Raw genomic sequence first — 23,909 nt, 5'->3', positions numbered from 1 at the left:
GCCCCTTCTGAGGTTTAGGTACTCTTACTTTTCCCACTTAATAGATGAGGAGGCTGAACGTTGCAGAGACACTAGATGGCCATGCTCCCTGGTTCAAGCCCTGACATTATCTCCAAAACTCATTTGTTTGGTAAGCATTACACTAGGCCGCCTTCCAACTTGCAAACCCTCTAGAAGCCTCTCTCCAGTTAGACACAAACTCACTTTCAAAAATACCGGGTGGCTCATGCCTGACTAATGCAAGGGTAGAGCGGTTAGGAGACTATTAGGCGTATACTCCTGAAAGGCACAGGAAAACTAGGGCTTGTGCGTGCAGCTTAGTTAGACACTAACGGCCTTCCTTGCCTTTTTTCTTTCTTTCTTTTTTAAATTTTTTAGCATTTTATTTATTTTAAATGTTTCAAGTTTTTATTTAAATTCTAGTTAAATGTAATATTAGTTTCAGGAGTAGAATTTGGTGATTCACCACTTACATATAACACCCAGTGCTCAACACAAGTGCTCTCCTTAATCCCCATCATCCATCTAGCCCATTCCCCACCTCCCCTCCAGCAACCCTCAGTTTGTTCTCTGTAGCTAAGAGTCTCTCGGGGCACCTGGGTGGCTCAACGGTTAAGTGTTTGCCTTTGGCTCAGGTCATGATCCCAGGATTGGCTCAGGCCATGAGCCCGTGGTCTTGGGATCAAGCCCCAAGTCGGTCTCCCTGCTCCTCGAGGAGTCTGCTTCTCCCTCTCCCCCCGCCCCTGCCCACCCCACCCCCTGCTTGTGCACTCTCTCTCAAATAAGATCTTAAAAAATAAAAGCCTTTTTTATATGCCTCCCTCTCTTTTTTCTTTCCCCTATTTTCCATCTGTTTTATTTTAAATTCTACATGTGAGTGAAATCCTATGGTATTTGTTTTTCTCTGGCTGACTTATTTCGCTTAGCATAATACACTCTAGCTCCATTCACCTCCACATCATTGCAAATGGCAAGATTTCATTCTTTTTTATGGCTGAGTAATATTCCATCACACACACACACACACACACACACACACACACACACACCACATCTTATTTATCCATTCGTCAATGGACATTTGGGCTCTTTCCATAATTTGGCTATTGTTGATAATGCTGCTATAGACATTGGGGTACATGTGCCCCTTTGAATTGGTATTTTTGTTTCCTTTGGGTAAATACCTAGTAGTGCAATTGCTGGGCCATAGGGTAGCTCTATTTTTAACTTCTTGAGGAACCTCCATACTGTTTTCCAGAGTGGCAGTACCAGGTTGCATTCCCACCAACAGTGTAAGAGGGTTCCCCTTTCTCTGCATCCTCGCCAACATCAGTTGTTTCTTGTGTTGTTGATTTTAGCCATTCTGACTGGTGTGAGGTGGTATCCCATTGTAGTTTTGATTTGTGTTTCCCTAATGCCAAGTGATGATGAGCATTTTTTCGTGTGTCTGTTGACCATCTGGATGTCTTCTTTGGAAAAATGTCTATTCATATATTCGCCCATTTCTTAACTGGATTATTTGTTTTTTTGGGTGTTGAGTTTAGTAAGTTCTTTGTAGATTTTGAATACTGACCCTTTATCAGATATGTCATTCGTAAATATCTTCTCCTATTCTGTAGTTTACCTTTTAGTTTTGTTTCCTTTGCTGTGCTTCTTATCTTGAAGTCCCAGTAGTACACTTTTGCTTTTGTTTCCCTAGCATTTTGTATGGAACTCATGATGTGTTTACTTAAGCATCTGTGGTGGTTTAGTGAGTCTGCTTTCTAGAAGTAGTCATTCTTGGGTTAGGAACCTCTCTATTCTTGTGTGCTGACTACATATACTCCACCCACAATCCTCAGTATACACCACTTTTCTTGTTGCAGTCTATTTAGGAACACCTAGATCTTCTAACTTAAATGCTTCTTCTCCTGTGGGCTTTTACCAAGAAAAGGATGTTTGCAGTAGATATAGAACATCCCTTTCTCAAGGTCCAGGGGTTCCTCCACTTTGGTCTTAATAGTGATGTTTTATTTTAACACAAAGTAACTCCCAAGTTTGATTTCTGTTACCTTTCCTTCCTAGCTGATTGAAATTATTTTCTAATAGCCTTTAAAAAAGAAAAAAAAAGCAGGGGCGCCTGAGTGGCTCAGTCAATTAAGCATCTGACTCTTGATTTTGCCTCAGGTCATGATCCTAGGGTCATGAGGTGGAGCCCTGTGTCAGGCTCTGTGCTGGGGATGGAGCCTGCTTAAGATTCTCTCTCTCCATCTCCCTCTCCCCCTCCCCCACGCTCTCTCTCTCTTTAACAAAAACAACAACAACAACAACAACAAAACTCTTGTCTGTCTTGAAAGACAAGAAATATATATTAAGCTATTTCCTTGAACACTAACACTAATATTATTGTACCCTAGGACAAAACTTCCATTTCCATCATTAATCTTTTGCTGATGATCTAAACTCACCATTCTTATTCCTTGAAAACTCCTGCCCTTGGCCCATCCTACATAAGTTGTTAAATTTACAGTTTTGTCATAAACTTAATAAGTTTTAACCATTAATTACACCATGGAATCTAGTTATGACAGGTCATGTATATCTTTCTGGTACCACTCAGTGACAGTCATGCTGTCTTAATGTCTTCTTAGTCTCTGTGATCCAGTTGCAACTCTAATAATGTGTGTCCATTTATTTTCATGTTACACCTGCAAAACAGGGTAAAGGGAGTTAAGTTCTGTAGGATAAAGTTATAAAAGATGTGCTCCTTCAAAATGTTGTGTCTTTTCTTTTCCCTTAGCTGACTTCATAAATGCTATTGAAAATTTTTTAGTAAAACTAAAATCTGGGTATTTTGACAAATTTTAAATTCTTTATCCATAGAAATATCCTGTACAAAAAAAGTTTGCTTATTTTAAGACCTCTAGGGACACAGATGAAATATGTGAGTCTATTTTTATTTTGTCTTTGAGTTATGGATAGGTTCATATAAACTTGTGAGTCTGCAATATAAATTCCTCCCTTCTAATTTCTGTACCGTATATTTTATTATGACCAAAATTTAAGAGCTCTAACTCCTAAACAGATACTGTCATTTGAGAAATTCATGACTAATTCAAGTCATGACTGCTTTTATCAGGTAATAGAAAAGACCAATAAATGACAGTGATTGGGAATCTGGCCTAACGGGGAGCACAAGTTTGTATTCTAGACCTCATGAAAGCAATCTGTCTAAGCATGGGAAACAAGTTTTCAGCGTGGAAGTAGGAGGAAAATCAAATGCTGCCCTAAATTTGTGCATTCAGCAGTTACTTATTGATCACTTAACTATGTTCTTACTGGTAAAGTAAGTCTGTGAGAGGAAAGGAGCATGCCTTAATAGGGCTTTACTAAGTAAATTCATCTGAGAAATAAAAATGACATATTCTACTGCTTTTGATACTTACGTCATTATTTTGAAAAGTGAAGTGCTGCATTGTTTTAGGAGAATTTTTGGCCTTTTTCCTAATGACTTCTAAACTTGTTAATTTTATAAGATAGCAAATGAAAGTTTCCAAACACAGAGATATATAATTAATCAATAAGAAGAAAACTTTATATTCTGCTCAAAATGACATTTAAATACTGCTTATCCAGCTGTATGATACGGTGCATTTCCTCCTCAGCCCTTTATTGCCAAGGGTCCTTCTCTTGATTGTTTCAAAAGTCCAAACCGCAGTTGAGGATCTGTCCCCACATCCACTCTGGAGCGGGTGGGGGGTGAGGGGTGGCCCTTAGATTTAATCAGACTTGGCTTTAGTGACTGAATCAGTCTGGGTTTGGGTGGCAGGCTTTAACTCTTTCCTTGATGGATTAGGCCTGAAAAGTTCTGGAGGAGGGACCACAGTACTGAGGGGAGAAGAGGTTGGTGGCTGCAGCTGTTCCTCAGTTGGTATGGAGGCCATTTAATGGTTTGACTCCCCATCAGGTCAGCCAGGTGCCACCCTGTCTGCCCCCTGTTAGGAGGAGTTAACCTCAGTGAGAGGTGTTCCATCAAGTGCCTGCCATTGTGGACCTAACTGTGCTCTGTCCCTATGAGATGACACTTAGGGAAGGAGGTAGTCAGAGAGATCTAGGGGCTAGGCAGTTAACTGCCTTAGAAGCCCTCACCCAGACTTTGGCCTTTCCATGCCAACTCGGAAACTGTTATTTGGTTTTGAACAAAGTGACCTAAACAAACTTAGGTTTTGATAGGATCCTTTTGCTGGTATGTTGAGAAAGGGCTGTAGGGACACAGTGTGGAAGCAGAGTCCATTTAGGAGGTTCTTGATGATAATCCAGACCATGTGGTAGGAGTCAAGCTGGATGAGCCAACGAGATGGACTTCCTGTGGAGTGTGAGAGGGAAAGGAGATGGGGAGAACTCCAGAGTCACTGGCCTGAACAGATGCTCCTCCCTGAAACAGGAGACACTGTGGGAACAGGATTATTTCTGATGGGAGAGGGGAAAGGAGGGATTATCAGGATCTCAGTTTGAGACAGGCCATGTTTGAAATCGCCTTAGATATTAAGTGGAGATCAGAAAGAGGTCTAGGACGGAGGGATAAGTCTGGAATTAATTAGCATATGAATAATACATAAATCCAAGGGAATAGAGGAGATTACCAAGAGAGTGAACATAGATACTGAAGAGAGTGTATGCAAGGACTGAGATGAAAAAGGACCCTAAAAGAAAATGGAGCATTGGGATCTGTGCAGAGTAGGAATGTGGTAATCTGGAAGTAAGAAAAAGAGAATTTTAAGAGGGTGGTCTATTCTGTCGAATGCTGCAAACAGATCAAATAAATGAGTTCTAAGAATTAACCACTAGTTTAGTTGTGGTGGTCATTGATGACTTTGATAGGAATAGTTTTAATGGATCAAAAGTTGGGAAATATCTGGGTGAAAGTGTTCAAGTGGGGGATGAGAAATTGGAGACCAAAAACTACGAACAGCTCTTTGAATCAGGTTAGATGATGTGGCAGTGTGCCAGGAGGCACCAGGCGGCCTGCTGAGGCAGGCCTGTCTCCGGGTCTGCTGACGGTCACATGCCAGGCGTGTGAGCCTTAGCCGTGTATGGAGTCGGTGACCTCAAATGACCTTGCCGTGGGTAGACATAGAAATTTTTGAGATGTTTGTCATTAATATGTTAGTACTAAAAAAGAAAGATTAATCAAGCCAGCTGTTTTAACATACAGATATTCTTCTTTTTCACCTCTTACTTTACATCCATATTTTCTCCATATTTTTCTCTGACAGCTAGTTTTTAACTATTATGCTTACGAGTCCTCCACATGATAATTGGTTGTTTGTATGCCATTCTTCCATCCTATTTTATTTTACTTTACATATCCATCTCCTGGCACATGGCAGATGCTCCATAAAGGTTTTTTGAATGAATGACTCTTATGTTTCATATTGGCGTATGAAGCAGTTGATGTAAAGGTCAGCGTCTTCCTGAAGTTCGCTATTAATTTCTAAATGGAGATCGTGTCTGGTCATTTTGTTTCCCAGAGTCCCTGTGGAGCAGGCATAGTGAGAACTGGCTCACTGCAGCTCAGTAGTACATCTGTTGGCGATTCATCTTTGAAGAGGACAAAGCGAAAAGCACCTGCCCCACCCTCCAAAATACCCCTGCATCCAAGTGATGAAAGTAGTCCTGTCACTGGTAATGTTACTTTTCCCATTATGTGTGTATTAGGTCTTGTTTCATATAGACAGTAAAGTGATACAGGTTATAAATCAGGTCTTTTTACTAAAAGACAATACTTAAACTTAGGCTTTTAATAAATTTTAATCATATGAATTTAATCAATTTTATTATTTAATGAATTTTAATAATATTTAGATAGTCCCTGGTTATTCTCACTTAACTATCTTTTTAAAATCTGCAACATAACAAAAAAGAAAAGAAAAATTTGTATAGCTCCCTGATCCTAAAATTGAGCATGTGATCATTTGTGAATCTCTTCAGGACACTCTCATTCCAGGACTGACTACCTGTAGGAAGGGGAAGCTAAGTCGATTTTAGTTGTATCAAAGCTGGACGGTGAAGTGGCTTCTAACAAAGTTAGGGCTCTCTCTTCCCAAATTATATAAAAATAAACTAAGCTACTAAGGAATTGCTACATTTGTGAATGTGACTTGTTTGTAAGTTGTGCTGCTTCCGTCCCCCAGCCCCACAGGCAGGACGCACGGTTCCTTCGGATGGTGTTTTGGAAGCAAACTCTCCCAAGGGGCTGCCCAGCCCAGGTAGGACACCTTTATTCCACATCATGTAGCTCCTGAAGAAGACCTTTCATGGCAGTTGAGGAATGAATCTAGTTATAATGCTCTGTCTGTGAAAGGGATACAGACGCTTTGACTCTATTTCCCAAATTTTATATTATGAAATGAAAAATTTTCCACCCTGGGTTGAGTATGAAATTGGCAGAATTCAAAATTTTAGTTCTGTGATGGTACCTTAAGAACTTTCCTTATGCAGTGTCAGGTTACCACTTATTAATGTCCTCCCCAAGAGGGACACATATTAGTCAGGAAGGTACCTTAGTGTGTTCAGAAGAAACTTACACCAAGGTGTAAGGTACCATTATTTACACAACTGTCCTAGGTATGAATTTGACATACATAGTGTCCTAATTTAGTGGTAAAAATTTATCATGAAGTATTTTCTCTTACATGGTCTCATTTTGGATTCTCCAAATAAATGAAATGCCAATAAAAATAAAGTAATTTAATACTGTTTCCCTATATTTTTAATAGTAGCTATTATAAGAATAAATATAAAATTTCTTAATTCTTAGACTTAATGTTAGGTATAAATGAATCTGACAGACTAATGTCTAACCAAAAATAGAATATTACTATGCCAGTACTTTAGCATGGAGATAATTTTATAGGTATGAAAATTGCTCAATATAACCCTACCTAATTTTTATAATTAATATTCATAAACATGGGAGAAACTCAGGACACCCAAATGTTCCTAAATCTTTAATCCTTAGGTGATTTTTAGGAATTTGAAATTTTGACACATCTTATATAAGAATTCTCCTGTCCTCTGTGATTAAAAACATTATCATTTTATACCGAGTCATGATTTTTCTTATTTCTTAAGTCTTACTCAGAATAATATCAATGATACTATTTTGTTCCACAAGGAATTTTATTTAAATAATATCAAACTATATAAGTGAAATGAGAAGATGCGGAAGTATTAGAAAGAAGGTGTGAATGCTATTCAAACTTTGCTTGATACCTGTTTCTCTCTCTCTTCCTTTTTGCCCCCCCCCCCCAGTTACCTCTTCTTGTTTAATGCATGGATCATTGTGAGCTAACAGATCTGATTTCTTTGAAATGCTTCTTGTTCTCTGCTTGCCTTAACTCTGTTGTCTAAGTGCCATTTCCACAGATTTTACTTCTTTGGCAGAAGCCTCTCTTGGCCCCGGGCTCCCCAGTCTCGAACACTCCACTGTGCCCAGACTACTGGATGAAGCTTCCCTCTCCGAGTGCTCTCGAGCGGCCGAGACAGCCGTAGCATCTCTAACATGTAGGTGATGGGGCCTTTCCTGCCTGGTGCTTTGTTTAATGCAGATTAGGATTATCACCACGTCAACATTTCATTACTTGGTCATCCCTTGTGTAAAAAGGTCTCAAAGAAATAGTAGTTTCCCCCTTTCACTTGAAATTCTCTTACAGGTTTGGAGTTTGATGTTTTCCCTAACCAAATAGATGACTATTACAAGGCATCTTTTATAAGATGAAAAAATAAGTGGCCTTGGAGGATTTCAGCATTTTCTTTTATTTGGCTTTCTGCTTTTTTTGGCAAAACTCTTTGAACTCTATTATTTACAGTGTTTAACTTTATGAATATAAAAGAATATATATAGGGCGCCTGGGTGGCTCAGTTGGTTAAGCAACTGCCTTCGGCTCAGGTCATGATCCTGGAGTCCCTGGATCGAGTCCCGCATCGGGCTCCCTGCTCGGCGGGGAGTCTGCTTCTCCCTCTGACCCTCCCCCCTCTCATGTGCTCTCTCTCATTCTCTCTCTCTCAAATAAATAAATAAAAAATCTAAAAAAAAAAAAAACCATTTAAAAAAAAAAAAAAGAATATATATATATTTATATATATATTTTTTCTTTCTTGGACTACTCTTTTGTTATCTAGGCATGGCTTATTTTCTATAGTATTGCTTTTGATTGGGATTTTTATGTTAAATTATTGGAATTATTTTGTTACCAGATGGCAAAAATGTATAGTTAGGTAATACTTGTATTTCATGGGGCGCCTGGGTGGCTCAGTTGGTTAAGCGACTGCCTTCGGCTCAGGTCATGATCCTGGAGTCCCGGGATCGAGTCCCGCATCGGGCTCCCTGCTCGGCAGGGAGTCTGCTTCTCCCTCTGACCCTCCCCCCTCTCATGTGCTCTCTCTCATTCTCTCTCTCTCAAATAAATAAATAAAATCTTTAAAAAAAAAAAAATACTTGTATTTCATTATAAATAATTTTATTCAATTTTTTATTAACCCAGAATGAGTCCTTATTTAAAATTATTTAAAATTAATATATCACATACTGCTTATAGTAATGCAAAATTGTGTGGCCAATCTGGAAAATAGTTTGACAAGTTTTTAAAAATAAAATTTAAGCTTTCATTTTCTGTATAACCCAGCAATCCCACTCGTAGGTATTTTCCAAGAAAAATGAAAACCTCTGTGTACACAAAAACTTAACATGTACATTATTTTAGGATTTTCATTCATAATTGCCCCAAATGAGAAACAACCTAATGTCCCTAAACTGAGGAATGGATGAACTATGGTCAATCCATACATTGGAATGCCACCTACCCATACAAAGGAATGAATACTACATGCAGTGATGCGGCTGAATCTCAAATGCACTATGTTAAATGGGGAAGCCAGTCTTAAATGGCTAGATGCTGAATGATTTCATTCATATGACATTCTTGCAAGGGTAAAACTATAGGGAAAATAGTTGCCAGGGTCTAGGGTTAGGGGGAGGGGATGATCACCAAAGGGTCCAGGGATTTTGGAGATTGATGGACTTGTTCTATATCTTAATTGTGGTGGTGGTCACCCAACTATATATCTATCAAATGAAGCATTCCAACATGGATTCCAAAAATGAATTTTACTCAGTGTGAACTGTATCTCAATTTTTAAAAAAGAAAACTACGCTGTCTGGCAGCAACTGCAATGGTATCTGACACAGCAGTTTTTGAATGAATGAATGAATACAAAAAAGTAGTTCACCAGAATAGATGTAATTTTTTTTAAAAGATTTTATTTATTTATTTGAGAGTGAGAAAGAGAGAGCATGTGCCTGAGCAGGGAGAGGGGCAGAGGGGTTGGAAAACAGAATCTCAGGCAGACTCCGTGCTAAGCACGGAGACCGAAGCGAGGCTCAGTCTCACAATCCTGAGATCATGACCTAAGCTGATCTAAGTCAATGACCTAAGTCATTGACGGGGAGCTCTACAACGAGGTGAAGGTGGAGGAGAGCTTGTAGCTCATTGAGGATGGCAAGGTGGTGACGGTGCATCTGGAGAAGATCAACAAGTTGGAGTGGTGGAACCGCTTGGTGTCCAGTGACCCTGAGATCAATACCAAGATCAACGCTGAGAACTCCAAGCTGTCAGACCTGGACAGTGACACCTGCAGCATGGTGGAAAAGATGATGTACGACCAGAGGCAGAAGTCCATGGGGCTGCCCACCTCAGACGAGCAGAAAAAGCAGGAGATTCTGAAGAAGTTCATGGATCAGCATCCCGAGATGGATTTTTCCAAGGCCAAATTCAACTGTGTTTGCCTCCCTGAACTCTTGGGGCTGAGCCCCCAGACATCCACCTTCTTTTCCTACCCTCCCCTGGGACTTGGGGGCCTCAGGGCTGGGGCAGGCACACGACTGGCTCAGGTACACTGGTCCCAGGGCATCATGGGAGAAGGGCTGGGGCCTTGTGGCGGGTGTCTTATCTTCCCCAGTTGGCCTACTGTTATTCATTAAAACTATTTACTCCAAAAAAAAAAAAAAGTCAGATGCTTAACTGACTGAGCCACCCAGGCGCTCCTATGTGAAATACTTTTCATGGGCAAGAGAGAAATAGGGATAACAGTAATTTGCTAAGTGTTACCTCAGTTAATCTAATTTGTAAAGAGCTTAATATATGCCAAGGGGCCATTTATAAAACACATTTGCATCTAAACCAGAACAGACATTAATTTTCTGTTTTCAAATTATATAAATATACCCTTACTGCACAAATATATGCTATTGTAGACACATAATATTGTACATTGGTATCATAATGATGCTTTCACATGTCATAATAAAACAAGACTTGCCAAAATACATTTTTTAAAAATTCACTTAAATTCAGATTCCTTAATATTTTTTCTGTTGAGTAATCTCCTCTTTTAATTCACAATGAAACTGTCATTAAAAGTCTCCATATTTGTTTATGAAATAGCATAAATTGCATACTTTTCTGCCTAGAGATAAAATTAAAGACATACATTACTTTAAATACTCTTCAAATATGTTGAAGTTTTTATTAAATTTTGTGGATGTGCTGATCACTATAATGCTATACTATCCCCCCCCCCATTGTGGTAAAATTAAACTTTGTTCAGCTGCTATTGTGTAAATGGAAGTGTTAAATTATACTTAAATAAGCAAAGATTCAGAACCTCATTCTTTGGTTTAAATTAAATTTCACAGCTAGTGTGTACACCAATTAGGATGTCTCCTCTTTTAAACTGTTGGCCATTTGTTGCTGGTACTAAAGGAATAACAATAGAACACACTCTTATACAATGAAATATTAACTGCAGCTTTTGAAGGAATCACACACACACACACACACACACACACACTGATATGGGATGATTTTTCAGACATAGTTAAGTGGAGAAACAGAAGGTGAAAAACATCAGTTATAATATGCTTCCATTTATATAAAATGAACCAACATAAAAGAAGGAAGCATGAGTATGCATATCTGCTTGTATGCTCATTATACTTTCCGATAATATATAGGAAAAACTGTTAAAGGAAGTTGCCTCTGAGAATCAAGCTGAGTGGGAATAATTTTCATTGTATAATACTTGTTTGTATTTTCAAAAAGTATATTAAGCATCTAAGTCAGTGGCTTTTAATCCTGGTTTTATATAGAATCACCTTAGGAGCCTTAAGAATTCTTGGTCCCACCCTTCAGAGATTCTGATTTAACAGGTGTGGAGAGGGTACGAGCACTGGTATTTTTGAAAGGGGCTCAGATAGTTCTCCATTGTAGTTCTCATAACTACCGAGTCAGATTTTGTTAAGTATACTTGTATATATAAAACTTAAAATTATAAAATCTAATGTTCTTTTAATTAACATTTAGAGCTGTTATATGAATGTAAAATCATTTAAATTCAAAGATATATAAATATCTCTCAGAGATATGTAACTTGAAGATCATGAGTTTCAATAACTTTTTTCTCTATCATGAATAAAACCTAGCATGATAGCATATTATTTTTAAAATTGTGTATGTCTAATTTGACTATATGTTAATATGGTTAGTCACCATTAGAAGAGTATTTTCTTATTAGTTTTGGACCAGCATTTAAAAGAGTCCAGCTAATTATTATTTTAAAAATTCCTTTCTTGCTAGGATTGCATGGGATGAATGAGGAGGCAAATTAATATTTAGGATTATATCTTCATTTCTTTGTAGCTGGAATAAGCTCTGATCATAGCCTTGAAGAGATAGATGAAAAGGAAGAACTGAGTGAAGTGCCTAAAGATGAGGCTGAAAATATTTCTCTGAAGTCACAAGATATTCCTTCTGGATCTACTGATATAATAAATACACTGAAAAATGATCCTGACTCAGCCCTTGGCAATGTTACTGGAGAGTCCTCACAAAACTCCAAAGAAGAAAAACAAGAAGCTAGAAACACAGATGGACAGTAAGTAGTCTATGTGCCTGAAGTGTTGGTGATAGTTTGTTTAATGAATACTAGGTCTCTGAATTATAGATCTGATATTGTAAACACAAATATAGTAGTCCCTTTAGTTTAGACTCTCTTCACCATCATTATAAGAATGCTTACTTATAAAGTATCCATTTGCATATTTTGTTTTTAAATAAAATCAAATTCAACAGTTCTGATACCCTGTGTGAGATAAACCATAGCATTTAGTTAATTTGTATGACTCAAATATAAAAGTATCTGTTTGTTTGTATTGTATGGGTTTTGCCTATTTTCTGTTTGATCTAAATGAAACATTTAATTTTTAATTTTCACCAAATGCTTCTCAAGAATTTTCACTGACATATAAAACAATTCTGCACATTAGATTATGATGTTACTAATATTATTTTTGCAGTCAACTTTATAATGCAGAGAGTGCACTTTCCACTTGATCCTAGGAACTGAAATCTATAGTACAGTACACTTATATTGTGTTAGAAATGCCACATCATGATTAAAGATGAAATCAAGTAGGCAAACTAAACCATCTTTATCAAAGTTTTACTATAATTTGCATGGGATTGTCTCCAAATTAAACCCTTCTATTACTTAAAAAAACCCAAAAACCAAAAACCAGTTGAGGTCAGTCCATATCCTGATTTGCCAGAAGTTGGCTTTGCCAGATGCAAGACTTAAATGTTTCATTTAGTTTCCTTTTTCTTTAAAAGACAAATAATAATAACAAAAATACACTGTGTCTGTAAAAGTGTCCATTTTACTGAGCTTCTTAGATCCTTCTTTGTAATAGGACTGCTCTTTGAAAGCTAATGGTTCATAGCAGCATTTCCTCTCAGTTGTATTTTTTCTTTGCTATTAAATTTCCAGTATTTGGCAGAAAAAAGATGGTTTAAGTCCATCTGTCTTTGGAAATTATTGCCTCTTTTCTCATCGTGTGTGTGTGTGTGTATGTGTGTGTGTGTGTGTGTGTAAATAGTATCAATATATAACATACAATATCCTCTTTTGCAGAGGGCTACATATAATGGTATATAATACAAGCAGTGAAGAGAGGGTAGTTGACAGTGTAAGAAACTTGAAGTCATTGGGCCTAAACCAGGAGAATGGTGAGTTCCAAAAACACTAAAAGCCAACGTTTTCATAACACTTACTATATGCCAAAGGGCCATTCTTAAAACTTTATATATGTCAACTCATTTAATCTTGTATATTAACTCATTTATGGGTCTTATTATTTTTAGTTCCACTTTATAGTTAATTGAACCACAATGATACTATGTAATTCGCAAGAGTCCCCATAATCAGTAAGTAGGGAACCTTGGACTTGAACCCTGGCAATATTACTCTCACGTGTGCTATTAACTACTATGTGTACTATTTTTCTTGTTAAATCTTAGAGGTTGTCTAACCTAGATCTTGGATCTTAAAGATGTATACTCTATGCATCTACTTGTGATCTATTTCTTTTTTTTTCTTTTTACTGACTCCCAAGTCCAAACCTGTTCTGCTTCATACTCAAGTTGTTTTACTTGGGTGAAACTTGTCAGCATGAGTTTTAATCTAATTATGTGATGTTTACATCTAATTATGTAATGTTATTTACCAGTATCTTCCACACCTCCACCCCCAAGTCAAGATAGTTTCTTCTCTTTGTTATATCTCACTCAGTTCTATCTTCAGGGCTATGCTCATTTTTTTTCTTTGCAAGGAATATAATTTTCCACCTAACTTCACCCATTCAACTACTATCCAAATCCTGCCACTTCACTTAATTTTGTTACTTGATTACTCGAAGCCATGTATTTCTCTAAAAGGTCTTGTCTCCTCAACCAGATTGGACAGTCTTTTGGATCAGAGAAATTATATCCAATACTTTGAATTCCTCATAACACCTAGTAGAATACTGACCTATTGTTAAAACATGTAAGTCATCAACTTAAGATTTTTTGACTTTATGATGGTGCGAAAGTGATATGCACTCCATAGAAACTGTACTTTGAATTCTGAATTTCGGTATTTTCCTGGGCTAGCGATGTGCTGTATGATACTCTTGCATGATGCTGGGCAGCAGCAGCTGCGGCCCCCAGTCAGCCCCCCGAGGGTAAACAGCCCGTACACCTGCAACCATTCTGTTGTTCACTTTCGGTACAATATTTAATCAGTTACATGAGATAGTCAACACTTTATTATAAAAGAGGCTCTGTGAGAGATGATTTTGCCCAACTGAGGCTAAATGTGTTTTGAGCACATTTAAAGTAGTATAGGCTAAGCTATGATATTCTTAGCTTAGATGTAATAAATGCATTTGACTTAACGATATTTTCAAGTTATGATGAACTTAATTGGGATGTAACCCCATCATAAGTTGAAGAAGATCTATACTTAAGGTTGAATTTCAGAAAAATGATACTACACAAATACAAGATACAAGGATGTACAACGGTATTTTAAGGAGATACGAAAGAATTGGCTTATGAATTCTCAAAGTCCAGTCTGTTATATTAATATGCAAAACTAGGTGAAGATTCTTAGAAAACATAGGGATATGCATATTCATATTTGGATAAAATGTGCATTATCCCAGTGTCACAAATCGATAGACAGATATAGATATGTTGTTTTACCTATGTAGTATGTGTTGGTTAATTCGAATAGGTCTCTGGTTCATTTTCCCCATGGTCAATGCCATCCTGAGATAAAATACTGAGAAGTTCTAAAAGTATATAATTTCCTCGTCCTTTTCCTCTTGATTCAGTTCTTCACAACATATACTATGATAGCCAATAGAATTTTACTGCGAAATCATGCTGCTTCCTTCTTTTAAAAATGATAGTCAAAAATCATTTTTGCTAAGATTTTGGCATGAAGTTAGTGCTAGGGTCACAGGTATATTTCTGTAATATTTTTTTGATTTACATTTGATTTGCAATGACCTTTGTCGACTCTAGGTGGGTCTTTTTTTCTGTTTTTTTAAATTAAAGTATTTAGGTGATTTTTAAAATAAATAATTTCTATTATCTTAAAAGTAGTTTTATATACGTTTTTTCCTTCTTTTTTACCTACACTATATACTTGTTTCAATCATCGTTTTGTCAGATGATTCATTTTGTAGATGTTATTGTCAGTTTTGTGTAGGGAAAGGACAGGATAGCACAAAATCTACCTTTTCCTTCTACTGGCTATCACTGGAAAATGGCCTAACCATTCATTGACATTTGGTTAGTGTCATTATCAGGTATGTATGAGGATGAATTAGCTACAGAATTCAGCAGTGATTCTAGGTTTCCAGGCCTGTCATTGGGAATAATTGTGAGATTTTGATGAGAAATTCAGAATTAGAGAATAGCGAAAAATAGACATTTGGAGTTCTAAAACCAATTAGTTAGGGTTTATAGGGGAATGAATTTAAAATATGTTGATTTACTTTGTTTTGGAAAATATTTTTATTGTGTAACTGGGCTATCCCTGTATTCACTGGAAAATGAAAGAAATAAGCAAGAGAGAAGGAAATACATTTACATTCATTTCCTGGTACCAGGGACCATTTCTTTTGTGCTCATACCAGTGTTGACAATAGCACTTTTCATATAGATATTAAAAATGCTTCCCAACCAAGTAAATAAGACCATAGGCAGAAATATGTCTTTTTGATGATTCTTAATCAAATGTGTCACAAAATTTAATAATTATGAGTCATTGAGAGGTCATTTGTATAGACAATAAATATTCTGATAATCAGTTGCATTTTTTAGGAAGAATAAAAATGAATTCCATTTAAAAATTAGATATGTAATATAAGAACCTTGCAACATAATAGAAAATATAACAACCATGACCAAAAAAAACATGCAATTCATCTTCAAAGATGAAGATATATATATATATTTTTAAAGATTTTATTTATTTATTTGACAGAGAGAAACACAGCGAGAGAGGGAACACAAGCAGGGGGAGTGGGAGAGGGAGAAGCAGGCTTCCCGCAGAGCAGGGAGCCCGATGCGGGGCTCGATCCCGGGATCCTGGGATCACGACCTGAGCTGAAGGCTGACTCTTAACTGACTGAGCCACACAGGTGCCCCAAAGATGAGGATATTTTATAAAAAATTGTTTGTATACAAATTTACCTGGCAACAACATACTTTTGCATGCATATTTTTTCTTTTTTAACAGAGGAACTATTTAAAAGAGCTCATGACATTTTGGGCAGTGAAGTTGTTTCTTTATCTTATAACAAAAGTGAGTGATGATACAACTCCAGAGAAACACTTGACATCCTTTCACGATTTGACTCCCAAGGCCCACATTTCACTTGCACTGTGCAAACTACCGTATCTGGAAGAGGAGGCCACTAAGGATTTTGAAGATGAGGGCTAGTTGGTCATCCAGGAGAAAGAATTCTTCTGGGCATTTGACTAGAGGAACCCAGTAGATAAATCTCTTCCCTGAGGACTAGACACATGGCGCACACTCACAGACCTGTGTTTCCTTCTACGTGCCTCATTCCAGTTCTTTGCCATCATGTTGCTGGCTGGCAACCATTGCTTGTTAACCTACACACTGGAAAGTGACTTTTGTTTTCAGGAAATCTGAATTAGAATTAAGAGGAAAAGTAATGCAGGGGAGAGAGAAGTGGTTTTCTCTACATGGACTCTGACATGAGAATAGGGTATCTTTTTCCTCAGAGAAAAATCACAACCCACATGATTGTTTTTATGTAGTTGAAATCACCCATATTGTGACTAAAAAACAAAGTCCTCTAAGAGTCTTTAGCAAAGATACCTAATTAACAAGACAATCAACTTAGATTTTGTTTTTACTTCAACTCTTAAAGGCAATATTTCCATTGTTTGCCTTAATTAAAATTGGTAACATTTGCTGGGATTATTTCTCTTTTAATGAAAGGTGTTAAATATAAATACACTAGGGGTTATAGAAAAAGACCAGATCAAAATAGGAAAAAAAAATAAAAATATATTTTTGGAATTTGTCAATTTCTTTTGCCATTCTTAACATTGACTGAAATATGAAGTCTACCTATTAGGAGAAATGTAGCTATCTTCAAAAGAGTGCTTGTTCTGCGGAGTATCCTATCTGAATTAGCATGTTATATAAATGGCATATAAAATATAATACATATTTTTCACCTTTATACATCTGAGGAAACTGGGTTTGGCTGGTTAAGTAATGTGTAAGTCCAGCTGGGTCCTAGACTCAGGTTTCTATGATACCAAAGCCCATGCCGTTTTTTTTTTTCATAATGCTACTATCTGCTTTTGTATAATTAGTGAGCTGAAAATTATCTGTAGAATTTAACCTATTTCAGTTTGGGGGAGGCACGCATTGAAAACTTGAGGTTTTTCTACTTTGTTCACATTTAACTTGACAATATTTTTTTCCTCTCAGTAGATCAAAATGAAATAATTGTCATTCCACCGAACACAGAAGATCATATGAAAAATGGAGTGAGGAGAACAGAAATCAATGTAGGAGGTGTTGCCAAAAATAACAATGTGGACATGGAAGCTGACAGACTATCAAACTATCAGGCACATAAAACTGATGCTGCTGAAAGTTACAAGGAAAATCATCTAGCTGCTTCATTAGTACAAGACCAAAAACTGAATCAACCCGGTGAGGAAAAGACCAAAATGCAAGACACAGCCATTCAGACAGTCCCCTCCACTGAGAGCTTTGATGGGAATCACCGAGATCATAATTTGTCTAACTTCAAAGTTAATGAAAGTGTGCAAACTCCAAGTAACAATAAATCAACTCAACACTCATCTTCAAGTCCCCAAGATTCTGTAGATGCCTCAAGGAAATTCAGGAGTCAGGGCCCTGTAAAGGTACATTCAGAAAATCAACTCACCATAAAAGATCCAATTTGTACACATGGTAATGACCGTCTTTTCCCTCCTATAGATGGGAATGATAAAAATTCAGCTTTTTCTCATGTAAAGAATTATCCACTTTATAGACAAGACTATGATCCCAAGCCAAAACCTTCAAATGAAATCACAAGAGAGTACATACCCAAAATTGGAATGACTACTTACAAAATTGTGCCTCCCAAATCCCTGGAGATATTGAAAAATTGGGACTCAGAAACCACTGGCTATAACGATGACCAGGAGATGCATACTTTAGGAAGAAAGCCCACTGATGAGAGTGTGAAAGAAACTGCAGTCCAAACAGAAGATCTTGTGGTCTCTGAAAGTCCAAGGGAGCCACAGGCAGACGTTCAACTGAGGCTTACCCCGAGAACAGAGCATCAGGTGCTCCGCCTGGAGAGCTCGCCCTGCATCGCCACGGGGAAGCCTCTGAAACCTGCTCCCAGAATGATGAAAGACCCTGGCACAGCTCCTTTTGTGCCGAATTTGGAAGATATAAACAATATTTTGGAGTCAAAGCTTAAATCTCGGGTTTCAAATCCCCAGACCAAACCAAGTTCTTTTTTCCTGCAGATGCAAAAAAGAGTTTCGGGTCACTATGTGACATCTGCAGCGGCCAGGAGTGTCCACGGGGCCCCTAACCCCGCTCCAAAAGAACTAGTAAAGAAAGAGGAGGAGAAGGACGCGCCAGCCCCTCCGGGGCAAACTCTCTGTCCCATCAGTGAAGCAGCTCCGCCTCTTCCACAGCCGCGTGTTAAACACACCGAGGAGGAGCGCAGCGGCCGGAAGGCGGCCGACACCTCTCCTCCTCCCGGAGCTCCGAGCCCTGCTCCTCTTCCTGCGAGTCAGTTAGCAGCACTAAATTTGAAGACTCTGAAAACTTTTGGGGCCCCGAGACCTTACTCGAGCTCTGCGCCATCCCCCTTTGCCCTGGCTGTAGTGAAACGCTCCCAGTCCCTCAGCAAAGTGCGCCCGGAGCTGAGCGGCGAGGGTGCGGCCGCGCCTCCCGCACCTGACACAGAAGGAGGGAACGCTCCGTCTGTGCGTAAATCTGTGGGCATCCCACAGCTCTGGGTGAGTGAGGAGGTAACGTTACCTTCTTGAAAATAAGGGGTTCTGCTACAGCGTGGTTTAAGTGGGGCTTGACAGGCATGTTGGTATGTTTGTCTTAGCTCTGAATTCATACTAATCTAATAGCACGCTACCATAGGGAAAAGAGAGTAGTGGTACATAAAGTCTGATTATTTACTCTCAGAGTTACTATAATTCATGTAACGTGATTGGCTAGTACTGTAAAGGTCATCATTCTAGAATGGTATCATCAGCAAATATTAAAATTTAAAGTTTCTTTGCTCATACCTTTGCATAGTGTATCAGCTTATAGTTCTGACTCTCTATTTTCCTGTTTTGCTTATCTCAGTTTGTTTACAACTTTTCTGGATGCTCTGGTTTCTTTTCTTCTCCAGTTCTACATAATAGCAAAATAAATAGTTTTAATTATATAGAAACATAAGCTGTGTTTAAAGACTAGATAAAATAACCAAACATTTCTCAGCTAGGCATTTTCGATCACATACACTCAACCTCAGTTACCAAACATTGATACATATAAATAATTTAAACTGAAACCAGAGTTTAAATATGTAATTTTCTTCATTTCCCATTTTTGTTAATTCAGTGTTAACTTTTCCAGTTACTGGTATGTTGACTAAAGTATCATTTAACCCCTGTCTAACCTTAATAACTTACATAAAAAGGGACATTCGTTGACTTCGTGTTTGGTCAACTGAGTGTTATAATTTGCTAGATTCAAATAGTATAGTCAGAGGAAAGGATAACATTTACAGTATGAATTACAATAATCCCCTTGCAATTTTTAAAAAAATGTTTTGTGTACCTTTACTCTGATAGTGTTTAAAGAATACTTTCAGATTTGTGTGACAGTTCCAGAAGTATTTTATAGTACTTTTTCAAACATTCCTAGAGTAAATGAATGTTAACCACACTGCCAAGTACAGATTTTTCCATAATCTCAAAGCAATATTCATCTCGAAGGATATTTCTTCATATATTTCACATTTATGTTTCTTAGCTTTGATATAATGTCAGGAAGAGATGTAGGATATAGAAATTAATTCTTGGGAACAAAGTCTGTGTTTCTTCTTAGGATGGAATGCCATTCCTAAACAACAGAAGTTTGATTTAGATAGTACAGTTTTTGAGTCATTGCCTGAACTCTGTTTAGCTCATCTTTTGTAAAGATGTTTGGCAGTTTAAAAAAGACATTTTTAAGATTATTTGATAATAGTTTCCAGTTAAATCAGTTACTAAATAGTCTTTCCTAAGAAGTTTAATTAAATTTTTGATTCTTAAATTTGGAAATTCCTAATATGTATTTTTAGTCCATGGGAAAAATAAAACATGGTCATCATTTAGCCCCTGTGACTTCCCGAAACACAAAATAAACTGTTACATGTAGCATAGTCATTAATATTTCTTTATTGGAAGATATGTTAGATTCAACCAATATAAAATTGTCAGTTTGTCCATTTTGTACTGTCAAAAGTGATAATTTCACCACCTAATATGTTGTAACTATAAAAATGTGTTATTTTGTAGTCTGTGGAATTTTTGTTATTATTAATTTAGCTCTTCTAGCCAAGTCTTACTGGCAAAATCATAATCATTTGACTCAAGGACAGTAAAATTACCACTGTTATTCATAAAGCAAAGAGAGGTACCACTTTTCTTCCTTAGCCTCATAAGTTCAAGAGAAGGGAAAGTAATACCCTCATCTTCCAACTGAGCTCTGGCAGCAGAAATAATCCAGTGGGTAAGGAAACTGAGCTATGTCTAAAACACCAGTGTGGCGAATAATGATTCTTAAAGAATACTGATGATGAAATTTTTTTTAAATGGCTCATTCTTCACTTGGTATTCATATAAATATCTTGCATTTATTTTTATAGGGAAATAACTCTGCACATAATGAACAGAATTCCCAAATACCATCTCCAACTGACTGCCCATCACTCATTCTTAAGAGACAAAGTTCTTTAACATTCCAAAGCTCTGACCCAGAACAGATCCGACAGAGTTTGCTGACTGCAATCCGTTCTGGAGAGGCTGCTGCCAAATTGAAAAGGGTAAGTTTTCTTTATCAGATGGGTGACAGTGGGTCTATTTTCAACATTGTCAAACTAATACTTAGGGGAAATTGTTTTCTGGCTTTGGAGTCTGAATAGGGAGGATGCCAGAAGTTACTCTTTGATGTCAAGGGTCATTTTTGAAGTATAAGCTGAAAGAGTCCAGAGTCTTACACATACTTAAAAATATGTCCGGTCTATTTTCCACACCATGGTCCAGGTGCAGAACATGGGTTTTGCTCATTATTATATGACTATACACAGAAAGTACCCTGGACTCTTATTTTATAAATTATTTCAGCACAGTAAAAAAAAATTCTTTCAGAAAGAAAATCCCTCCTTATTCCAGAAAAGTGGCACTAGCTATAGGAACCTGCAAGGTTTCAGTCATAGCTTCCACAATGATCAAAGTTAACTACCATATGCGGGGGGGGGGCGAGGGGGGGGCGTTGTTTTATAGGTTAAACAAAAAAATGTAGGGAAAATCTAAGGAATTTAGATGACATCGAATACAGAAATTCTAGTCTACTAATGCCCTGCCTGAGTGGCTAGCTCCTCCTTACTGAGATGTGGGAGAACTTCAGGAGAGGAGGTATACTTCTTTTTGGAGCAAATGCCAAAGAAATGTCACAGGGGATTATTTGTAGGTGAGTTTCCTCCCTGTGTCGCTTTCATCCACTCAAAGACGACATACGTGGTGAAGCCTGGAGCCTGGCATCCTAACTTGGACTTCCCAGAAGCTGTCCTTCATCTCCCTAAATGTCTTTCTTGTTCTCCCCTTAGTTGTCTTGGTTGCAAGTTCCTCAACACCCAAGACAAGAAAAGTACTCATTATTCCCCTGACTCCCTAGGCATTTCGTTTTGTGAATTCCTTCTCTAATCATTTTAGAAGCTATTTAGAGAAGAGTAAGAGACTTGTTGAACAAAACACTGAGCTCGACAGAAATGAAATCTGCGAAGGGACAGGAATGCTGCAGAGAGAAAGAATGGGGAGGGCATCTCGGGCACATCTCCACGGCCGGCCCTGCCGGCCCGCACTAGCCCGCACTAGCCCGCACTAGCCACTTTCCTCCTAGAGCCACAAGTGACCGCCGTTTTCACGGAGGGCTTGGCGCTCCCAACTGGGCAAACAGGGAGACAAGGCAAAATATTGCCTGCTGTCGGGAGTGGAGGAACTGTGAAGGGGTAATTTAGGGGCTTAGGTTTGAATTTTGTCAGGTATTTGTAGAGTCTGAATTTAGGTGCCACGTGGCAAAAAAAAAAAGTGTAGTTTTGAATATTAAAACTGGTATTTCACAGGTCATGACATTTATATTTTTATGGGGAAATATGCCTATACAAATAAATTGTACATTCTCGGGCGCCTGGGTGGCTCAGTCGTTAAGCATCTGCCTTCGGCTCAGGTCATGATCCCAGGGTCCTGGGATCGAGTCCCACATCGGGCTCCCTGCTCGGCAGGAAGCCTGCTTCTCCCTCTCCCACTCCCCCTGCTTGTGTTCCTGCTCTCGCTCTCTCTCTCTCTGTCAATTAAATAAATAAAATCTTTAAAAATAAATAAATAAATAAATAAATTATACATTCTCACTTAATGAAAATATTCCTGTATTTCTCTTTCTAACCTTGTAAATTAAGGTTGAGTTTCTGATCTAAAGCTTTCTCAGTTCAGTGAACTTGATACGCATTTTTTAAGCACAATAGTACAAACACTGTACTAGATACTGGGGAGAGGAAAGTGAATAAAATGAAGCCTCTGCCTTCTGGGTGTTGGCAGCCTGGGACTGAGAAACAGTGGCCCATCAGGTCCACGGGAGAACCCAGTAACTACACGGAACACAGCTGCAGTGCCTTTGTACTCAAGTCAGTGGATACAGTAACCCGTTTCAATGGACAAGGTCGCAGAAAACAGTGCATTAAGTTGGGAATGTCTTTTAGGCCAGCAGAACTGCACAGGCAAGCAGCTGTGTGCTTGGTGTGATGGGCTCTGAATTGGCAGTCTCTTCACTTATAAAACTCTCATTGCTTCCAGAATGAGCTGGATGTGAATCAGCATAGAAAGCAGGCCCTAAATGATGATCCTATAATTGTATCCTGTTTATAACTCATTACTTTAGGTTCTCTCAAGGCTAAATGTTATCTCTTTCAGTAGGAGATTATCGATAGCTCTGAGTCTTTACAGTGTCAGTTCCTAAATTTTGTTTAATGAAAATTCCTTACATAATCCATTTTATTCCACTAAAAATGGACACAGGGTCTAGCAAAGTTAATAATATCCACACTCCATGATCAGTATTTTCACTTCTAATTATATACCCTAAAAAGGTGTGTGTTATGTACTGGGACTCACATGTAAGAATATTCATGAGATATTGTTTATAATAGCTCCAAATAAATATAACCTTAATATCCCAAAAGAGGATAAATAGTATATTCAAAGAATGGACTAGCAAATAGCAATAAATTGGGCAAAATGCAGCTAAACACAACAGTGTGTAAAGGCCTATAAAAATATATGTGTAAAGTGTGACAACATGCGTAGGTGGCAATTATTTTTAAAAGCGAGGAAGTAATTATACAGATCATGATAGGGTTACTTCCATAGGGAAAGAAAAGGGGTTACTGCGGGCTTGTGGGAGCAAGACAGGCACATAATTTAAGAGGGAACCAAAAATCTAAGTAGTCAAGATAAATATTAATGCAGTATTTTTTAAATGTCTAAATGATAGACATTTAGTGATAGAGAAAATGTCAACATTTTAAAGACAAGCTCAGTAGGGAGCTGGAGCTATTCTTTTCTTGGCCTGGGTGGTGGATTATACATATGTTTGTGTTTGTTTTCATTGGGCTGTGTATTTAAGTTCAGGGCACTTTACATGTA

At 37.8% G+C, this 23,909-nt stretch overlaps 1 protein-coding gene across 12 annotated transcripts in view; it reads left to right on the top strand.

Moving 5' to 3' along the window:
- The window catches only part of COBLL1 (cordon-bleu WH2 repeat protein like 1), a 159,673-nt gene that overhangs the window by 131,518 nt on the left and 4,246 nt on the right, over positions 1–23,909 (top strand). For 9 of the 12 annotated variants that reach the window (XM_078070908.1, XM_078070909.1, XM_078070907.1 and 6 more), the window contains 7 exons: positions 5,511–5,664; positions 6,174–6,248; positions 7,408–7,545; positions 11,739–11,973; positions 13,009–13,103; positions 17,401–18,962; positions 20,858–21,034. In XM_078070908.1, the coding sequence (XP_077927034.1) occupies positions 5,511–5,664; positions 6,174–6,248; positions 7,408–7,545; positions 11,739–11,973; positions 13,009–13,103; positions 17,401–18,962; positions 20,858–21,034 (2,436 nt within the window). The remainder of the gene's footprint in view (positions 1–5,510; positions 5,665–6,173; positions 6,249–7,407; positions 7,546–11,738; positions 11,974–13,008; positions 13,104–17,400; positions 18,963–20,857; positions 21,035–23,909) is intronic. The other 3 variants (XM_078070915.1, XM_078070905.1, XM_078070906.1) reach the window with 2 other exon arrangements.

Source organism: Halichoerus grypus, chromosome 4, assembly GCF_964656455.1.
Source record: "Halichoerus grypus chromosome 4, mHalGry1.hap1.1, whole genome shotgun sequence".
NCBI classification, from domain to species: domain Eukaryota; kingdom Metazoa; phylum Chordata; class Mammalia; order Carnivora; family Phocidae; genus Halichoerus; species Halichoerus grypus.
This window is presented reverse-complemented; position numbering and strand designations above follow the sequence as displayed.